Source organism: Anguilla rostrata, chromosome 15, assembly GCF_018555375.3.
Source record: "Anguilla rostrata isolate EN2019 chromosome 15, ASM1855537v3, whole genome shotgun sequence".
Taxonomy (NCBI): Eukaryota; Metazoa; Chordata; class Actinopteri; order Anguilliformes; family Anguillidae; genus Anguilla; species Anguilla rostrata.
In genome coordinates, this window is record NC_057947.1 from 15,974,360 (window position 1) to 15,983,732 (window position 9,373).

General features: G+C 39.3%; 1 protein-coding gene across 1 annotated transcript; it reads right to left on the reverse strand.

Moving 5' to 3' along the window:
• Nucleotides 1-4,366: 4,366 nt before the first annotated feature.
• LOC135241093 (SLIT and NTRK-like protein 1) lies at nucleotides 4,367-8,271 on the reverse strand. The gene has a single exon (XM_064311228.1). It carries the CDS (start codon nucleotides 6,866-6,868, stop codon nucleotides 4,802-4,804), a length of 2,067 nt encoding a protein of 688 aa, XP_064167298.1. The 5' UTR covers nucleotides 6,869-8,271; the 3' UTR covers nucleotides 4,367-4,801.
• Nucleotides 8,272-9,373: the final 1,102 nt, after the last annotated feature.

Here is a 9,373-nt window from a genome sequence, read left to right on the forward strand (position 1 = left end):
TTTCTTGCCTTACTACTCTGTAAAGCGTCTTTGTGACAGTTATCTGTAAAAAGCACTATGCAAATTAAATTTTATTGAATTGCTTTTAATTGAAAATGCAGGTCTATGATTTCCAAATTCACGGCGGGAAAGAATAGTCTCCTGATGGTTCCTCATTAGCTTTATGAAAGATCCACATTATGGTTTTCAATGGCAAAGAGAGGGGAGAATTAACACACTACAATGTAAATCAATTTGAAAAAAGATTAATAGCTGGAGAATGACGCATCATAAATTTTGCCAGCTGTATTCAGTTTCAACATTATGAAACATGACATGCATTTAAAGGCTCCATTCAATTGTTATGCCTAAGAAGGGTTGGAGGATTACAAAACTTTCAAAAAGAAAAAAAATGCATCTCCTTTACAGTAAAAGTTTAAAGTAAAAGAAGCATTTTTCATTTCAGTTAAGCTTTTTTTTTTTTTTTTTTTTAATACAACTCACATTCTCCAGATTGTCAGTGGTCAGTCAAGTTTGTAAACACGGGAATCAGAAGAAAAAAAAAAGACTTCCCATAATTTTAGCTTCACAGTGCAATGCCAATTATTCTAGAAACTTATATACAGACGGTGACAAATAAAAAATAACAAAAAACAACACAAAGTGGCTTAGTAAGATGCTGGGGCACCCCGAGCCGCGAGAACAGCTTCAATGCACCTTGACATAGATTCTACAAGTCTCTGGAACTCTACTGGAGGGATGGAACACCATTTTTTAAAATGATATTCCCTCATTTGGCGTTTTGATGTTGGTGGTAGAGAGCGCTGTCTAACACGTTGATCCAAAATCTCCCATTGGTGTTCAATTGGGTTGAGATCTGGTGACTGCAAAGGTCATTGCCTATGTTTCACATCATTTTCATACTCAAACTGTTCAGTGACACCTCGTGCCCTGTGGATGGGGGCATTGTCATCCTGGAAGAGACCACTCCCATCAGGATAGAAATGGTTCGTCATGGGATAAAGGTGATCACTCAGTACTGATTTGCAGTGACCGTGGACCCAAGCCTTGCCAGGAAAATGCCCCCACAGCATAACAGAGCCACTGAGCCCCCTTACTGTTGGGGTCTAGCATTCAGGCCTGTACTGCTCTCTTGGCATATGCCACACATACACTCCCCCACTTTTTGTATTGTGAAGGATGACTCATCTGACCATATCACTTTTTTAGACATCTCTGTAGAACAGTGCCTATATTACAGTTTCCACCAAATAACTCTCAAATGTGCATTTGTCTTTGTAATGAGGGGTTTATGCACTGCAACCCAACTATAATATCCCTCTCTGTGTAGTTGTTAATGGACTGTTCTTACTGACACAGTCTGATAACATCCTGCACAGACATTCTCAGTCACCTGAGGAAGTGTTTCTCTTCTGTTTCCCTTAAATCTTACCAATGCACAAGCTTCACGGTCATCGGATGTGTGCTTTTGACCACAACATCAGACCATATTTACTACTGTCCTTCCCATAGATCTAAATGCAGATGCCACTTTAGTCACTGTTCCTAATGAAACACTAGCCAGTTGAGCAGTCTTTGTTAGTGAAGCTCCTGCCATCCGTACCCCAGCACTGAAGCATCTTTCAGAGTCACTTAGATCCTTTTTTATCTTGATCCAAAATTGAGATCATCTGGGCCTGCTCAGCACTTTCATACATGCCACAAAGCATGGTAGGATGTTAATTGTGTCATTGCATCATGCAGTACACCTGTATAGAAGTATCTGCCTGTATAGAAGTATCTGCCTTCATTATGTTTCTCCCCTCATTTATTCAGGTTTATCCAGTCATTTTTTCACCTGTATATTTATACAGATTTTCATACATTTGGTTTCACCATGTAGAAATGACTGCGCTTTCAATAAATAGTCCCCCCAGTTCAGGGCATCATGATGTTTGGGACAAATGGTGTCACAGGTGTTTCTGATTGGCCTGGTGTGTTCCAATGAAAGTCAAGCAAGCCATTATGAAATAAAGGGGGAACAAGGGGGAAAAAATAAGGGGAAAAAACCGTCAGGCCATAGGCCAAACTTTGGGCTAACCAAAAGCAACTGTTTGGAACATCTTTAAGAAGAAAGGAGGGACTGGTTAGTTCAGAAATCACAAAGCCTGGTAAGCCCTGTACAGCTGATGACTATTATAAAAAACGTCCTGCCATTTCTGCATGGTGTGATATGGTTTCACTACATGGTGAACCCAAATTGTATTAAGATAAAATACCCTTAAAATACCCTTTAAATAAAAGCTGAGCATGTGCACTTTAACCACATGTGAACTGATTCCAAAACAAGATTTTGGAGTACAGAGCCAAATCAATTTTTTTTAAGTGTATTTTCCCCATATATATATATATATATATATATATATATGCATTGAGGTTGTGTGTGTGTGTCTGTGTGTTTTAATAAAATATGGCAATATGCAGTCAAAAGACTGACATGTAATATGGAGACATGGAACAAGTGACACTGAAAGTGTAACAAATCAAAAATGAGATGTGCTACAATATCTCAATGACATGACAGATAGTGATTCATCCAGGTTATAAATGTCTGTGCATCTGTCATGCCATGTTACATGGCTTCTGAAATAATAGTTATGAAGGTCAAGCACAATACTACAGCTGGGAGAGCCAAGAGGGTAGGGGTGGGGCATTGCAGTAGAAATAATTTCCACCTCGTCCAATAGATCACAAGCTAACCACACACTCCCTAAGAAATGGCATTGGATGTGTATACAATGGGTGTAGTGATAATAAACAAACAAATAAATAAATAAATAAATAGTTGTGCAATATAAATGGTTCCTGGCCAATCCTTCTGCAAGTTGCCGGATCACACCAGATTAAAGATGGCTAAAGACTAAATGCCACCATGTCACACTGCTCTGAAGATGCAGTACTGATTTACTCTAGGTTTCAGCAATATATTTCTAAAACACTTATTTATAACTACATGTAAGCTACTCTAATAATATAATGCATTAGTAGTAATGTTATTGTTGTATGTATGTGTATATATATATATATATATATATATATATATATATAGTGCAAACAAAATTGAATTACTGAATAGCATGAGTGAACACAAAGAACAGTAAAGGCCGTATTCTACATCTTGTGCAGTTGTGTACCATGCCATATGGACTCCACCGTACTGTAGGACTTGCAGTCCTTCACTAGCGCATTCAGAATGAAGGTCTACAGTACATATCACCAATAATTTTCAAATTATTACACTGTAGCTTTATATATTTTATAGTTTCTGAAATCACAGCTCATGGTACATATTTACAATTCACTTGGGTTTCGTTACAGTCATGTTATAAAATGTATGTCCAGTATTTCCTGCAAATGTACTCATTTATACTGCGGTGGTGCTTTCATCTGTCGCCAGTTCTACAACACCGTTATCCGTGACCACGCATACTTGATTTTAAATAACGTGATTCGCGCAATATGCAGATCCATGAACAGAAACCCTACTTGCAAAACTCAAGTCTTTATTTTAACGAGTGGAAATACAACAGCGACCTCGTGAGCTTGCGTTTACCACATTTATGCTGCACCGTACAAGCAATGAAGAGTCGGATTGCGTGACATTTCTTGTTCCTTCCAAATCGACAAATGTCCCTTGTTTTATCTTAATGAAGTCGCAGCGCTGAATTGTTCATTTTCTCACTCTGCCTTGAATGAGTTAGACGGCTTTACAAAAGCTCACAGTAATTAATGTGAATAAAATTCAATTTGTGGGTGAATGTCTCTGAAAAGGCATTGTAGTCAGTCTTCACTTTGCACATTGATCAAATGGTTAACCTATGCAATACCGAAACAATTATTATATTTCCCTCAGTTTAAAACAGTTTAATTTTGGAAAAAAAAGGCATTATAAAACCCTCAGATATTTTGGTAAGCCAGATATACCTATGAACACAATATCACGAACCATTTTACAACATGACTTCTGCAGCAAAAGCACGAGAGCGACGTTAATTGGTCATGCTTATCCGCATCTGAATCTTTGAATGTTTACAATTGCCACACTGCAAAGAGAAAACATTACGAATAAGGTCTGGTCAGAAATGTTAAATCTGCACCAATTATAATTAATCCTGTAATCCATTAACAATAAAATAATAATAAAATAAAATAAAAAACACATGCATATACGGTTCTCTGACCCCCTCGCCCCCACCCCCCCCCCTTTTTTTTTTGTCTTTTGTCTTTTTTTAATAGCTTAAAACAAATACAAACCCTTACTGCGTTTTCGCAAAAAATAGAGAAATGGCACTTTGAATATATTCATGTATAATTTTATATATATATATTTATATTTATAACATTAAAGAAGGGGTCGAATATGCTTCTTTGTAAATATGATATGGATCCCAGTGATGTGTTGAGACCATGCGAATCATGCAGGTATGGTAGTCATTTATATACATTACATTCATGCGCTCGTGCAGATTTTCCAATCCAGTCTTCTTTCTCAGATGTTACGTCTGATTGCGGCAAATATCTGTACTGGAGAAGGTCTATAACTATATATACATATATTTCAGTTGATTCAGTAGCACACACTCACTGACACAACAGTCAACTGAGGCGAACAAAAATAGGCTACATCCGACAAAGCGAATAAGAAGCGTTTAACATGTGTCTTCAATTGTCAATGGGACAGTACACGGTAGGGTTCTAATTCTCCGTTTCGTATTCAGTTTTTTTTTTCTTTCTTTATTTTTATTTCATTCTTCTGAATAGGTTACTGATCAGAGAGTGCGTGGGTACCACAGTCATACTCTCTGTGGGCACCGTCTGTGTGGTACTGTCCACTGTGCCAGTACGATGAGTCGCATACTGTTTGTAATGAATTTATCTCTGACGCCGATGAGTTGCCGTCTCTTCTCTTTGATCTCTTACGATTCCGCAAGATAAACACAAGCATACCAACCACCGTGAAAGCAGATGTGACAAAAACTAGCAGCAACCCCGGGACCAAAACAGAGATGGATACTCTGCTTGGCTCCAGATACGAGTTCGAGCGAGTCCCCGTGTCCGCGGTGAAAGTACTGTTTTTAGACGTGGATGTTGGAGAGATTTTGTCGTAGAGCTGGGGACACATAAGATCATTGGCGAGGAAACGGAAATCCTTTTTCCAGAACTCCTCAGGAGACTCGCATTTGAGATCACTCACGATAACATCAGATCCTAGTTTCTCTGTCCATTGTTTGAAAGGTACAATGTTGCATGTGCAATCCCACGGATTACCATGCAAATCTATCTGAATAATAGACATCAGTTGATCTAAAACGCCGGTCACCGGCAGAAAGGTGAAGTAATTGTTATGCAGGCTGATTCGTGATAAGGAGACTCCAAGAAAAACATCCACCGGCAAAGATTTTAATAAATTATTGTTGAGGAACAGAACCCTCAGATTAGGCATTGGGTTGAAAGTGCCAGCCATCACGAGCTGTATGTCGTTATATTCCAAACTGAGATATTCCAAGTTTTGCAGTCCAACAAACATTTCCATTGTGAGAGTATCCAGGTAGTTCTTATCAATGTACAGCCATCTTAACTGGCTGAGGTTTTGAAAAGTGCAATTTTCTATCAATTTGATATTGTTGCCCCCCAAATCGAGAAGGTTGAGATTTTGATGCCCGATAAAGTGGTTCTTTTTTATAGTGTGGATGTTGTTGTCTCTCAGATTTAGTTCGTGCACATTAATGGGTTTGGGTTTCAGACTGTATAGGTTGTCTATTTTCTTACCCTCACAGTTAATCCTCAAACCTTGACTGGACTCGAGCAGTTCGCAACTGCAGGGTAACGGACACGAGGCATTATACGGTTGCTCGCCTTTCCCGTTTACAGTGGTTTTCAGTTGCCAGTTTTCACGTGATTTGGAACGTCCCTTGTGTCCAGATTCTGGTGTTGGAGACTCCAACACTCGATTTACTTTAGAAGTCGTTGGAACGGGTCCAAGATCGGAGGTCTGGTCCTGGGTGGGAGGCGCATCCAAACTGGAGTCAACCCCGTTCTTTGAAGGACACAGATCCATTTCTGATGTCTCGTTCAAATCGTTCCCCTGCAGTCGCGTCGGGGCCTCGCAAATGACCCTCCCGATCAAAGCATTCTGTGGGATATTCTCAAGCCATTCCTTTAGGGAAACGAGGTCACAATTACAGTCCCATGGGTTATCGTCCAATAAGACCTCCACTATCCCCGGTATTTGCTCGAGAATCCCTTCATAAGGCAATGTTTTAATTCTGTTCCCACGGAGGTCGAGGTGGGTTATTGGAACGTGTTGAAACACATTGTTCGGAAGGGCGCTGATGAGGTTATCGTTTAAAATCAAAACTTCAAGTTTATTCAAGTCCCTGAACACAGATGGGTCAATATCTCTCAGAAGATTAAAGTCAGCCTGTAGGTACTCCAAGTCGTCCAATCCCAAAAACGTACTCTTTTTGAAAGACCGTATTTTATTGTTGTTTATATGCAGACGTTTAACAAGCTGCAATCCGAGGAAAGCTCCCGGAACAATGTCGTGCAAACCGTTGTTTTCCAAATGTAAGCTAACGGCATTGTAAAAGTTCGCAAACTCATTGGGGAACAGTCTGGACAAGGAATTTCCGTGCAGTAGTAAGTGGTAAAATTGAGAGCTTGGACCAGTTAAATGACGGAGATTAGAAAAGCTTCTTTTTTCACAGTCAATGTGCAAATCGCCTTCTATTTCATTGCAGGAGCAGATCTGTTCTTTACAAATGTCTCTTGTAACATTTCCAGTAGCAACACAGAGAGCCGCCTTCAGCAACACAATCCAAAGCAGCATTTTCAATACGAACAATTCATCCCCGATTTCAAGACATGAATGCAATTAACGAATGTGTTTCTTTTTTTCAGGGATGTTAAAAATGAATAATTCATTCGTCTAAAACAAGACGACAGTCATTAGTTACATTGGTTCTCATCTTGCCAGCTATGTCCAGACATGTTCTGCCAGTTGAAAATGCTCCCAAAATGCATCACACAGAACGACTCCCTTTGTTGGGAACCCCATTACGCTTTGGAAAAGAATAGAAAACAATAAAACGCGACATTGCCCAGCACATTTTAGTCTCAGTTCGATAATGACTGACCTTGCAAATTTAACAAATCCGCGCTGTTCTTGCCGTGGCGACGTTTTCAGTGGGTGCTGTTCTTTCTCCTCTGGTGCTGAAAGCACGCCCGGACCAAAATTTACCGTTGATCACTATGCAATATGAAAAAAAATCCGCAATCCTTGCATCTTTTCCTTTCTTCATCCGTTTTCTCCGTTCTCTTTTTTGTATTTTTTTTTTCTTTTTAATTACAGAGCGCTACCAAGAGGCTCTGTTCGTTCCAGCTTGCTGCTAGCTGGAAGATCTGACACCCTCTGCTGAACTGCAATGGCAAAAATCCATCTGCTGGGAAAATGCTGAAGAAAAAAAAAAAATCAATCCACATGCAGAGCAAGCGTTAAAATGTACACATTAAAAGCCGGCGATCTGTTGGTGATGTTTTGTTAAAAGTTGCTACTTCAGAACGGAAATTATTATGTTTTATTGCCTTTTACATAGACGTCCAGATATACCATTCACATATTTTAGTGCTTGCGTACGCGCTGGTTATGTTAAACTGAGATACATAACCGACTGTTGATGTCATAGCGATAATCCAGTTTGAAATTAAATATTATGTTCGCCAGATATCTGGAGATGATTGTTTTCACGAGGAAGGATTTTTGCTAGTAGGTTGCGCCAGTCGTGGATTACAGGTGTTGCGTCCAGTATAGCGATCACTTTTTGAATCAGGGAACTGCAGTTGAATGCGGTGAAATAACTATAGGCTACGCCATGTAACAAACCAACCTGCGAAAGAACCTGACTCTGGTCAAAGTTGCAACAAAAAAAGTATAGCCTTTCTTACTATATACATAGGCTACGTCACGATTTTCAAAACGAGTAGATTTTGTGGACTATATACCGCCGAAAAGCTATCGCAGACCCCCTGTAAAACGATGCGTCGTCTCAATTAATTTCGTCGTTCCAGTAGCGTGCTGTTTGGTTTTCAGGTTCCCGTATTCCAATATGACGTTTACGTGTAGAGGTGGTAAATGTGCAGTTGCCTGTACAACAATGAACCTGACTTGTGTATATTCACTGGATCTGAGAACGGATTTTACGACACAACTCTGCCATAGCAGTTTTTTAGCGTCTGCACATTGATGAAGTGAGTTGTCCATAAGAATAACCATAGCAATTCAATTAGATAGTGAACAACTAACCGCATCCGGGGCTGCTTTCAGTTTTCAGACATTACAGTTAGCAGCTATTAATTTAACGTTGTCTTAAATATAGTATCGTCAAATGTATATTTTTAAATACGGATGTTAGACTCGTGGAATCCATCTATATAACCGAAAAGTCATTGAAACTTATTATTATTATTATTATTTTACTGTAGCAGCTATTGTAAATTGTAATTTTGAAACATCCGAGTCTCGTATACAAGAATGAGGCTTCTTAAGTTTTTTTTTTTTTTTTTTGATTGCAGGTTAAGTATTCGTGCAGTGAACGTAGACTAGCCTACTACACGTTCGTATAACTACGTTGAATGTCATTTCCACATAAATACGTTCCACACATTTCTTAGAAATACGATGGCATATGATTAATTAATCATGGGTGATTAAGTCACATTTATTCTGCGATTGAATATTCCAGGTGCAGGAGACTTAATGAATCAGAAATTTGATATGCGCTTACAGAGTTATCCCTATTTCCCCAGCACGATATCTGTACATCACAGCTATCGTTCTGTTTCTGTCATAGTTTTACTCTGTCCATCGTATCTTACTGAGTATTAACATCTGGTACGAAAACGAAGAACGATTTGATATAAAAGTTGCGAGAGTTTTTACTATTTTGAAGCGCATGTCTTAACACTGACGTCACGACACTGACGTATATGCATGCCCTGTCTGTCCTGAGATGATGTATAATTGGATCCATGCTGTAAATGGCTTGACCACAATGCATGGACCACTGAGTAGACAGAAAAACCAGCACAGACTGTTTGAGGGAGATCCCCCACGATCTGATTGGCCTATTCATGGAGGGGTATAATACACGAATGGGAATATCCAATAAAGTACATCTTCAAACCATCGATCCCGTCAGAAGCAGATCAGTCCCTCTTGTTGCTTTATTTCAGAGCAAAATTGTACTGCCCAGCCAAAATGGCACCTAATGACCCAAGGGTGAGTAATGTCCATAGGATGTTAACTGTGCTGAAGTAAACCAGACCTGTCTATTCC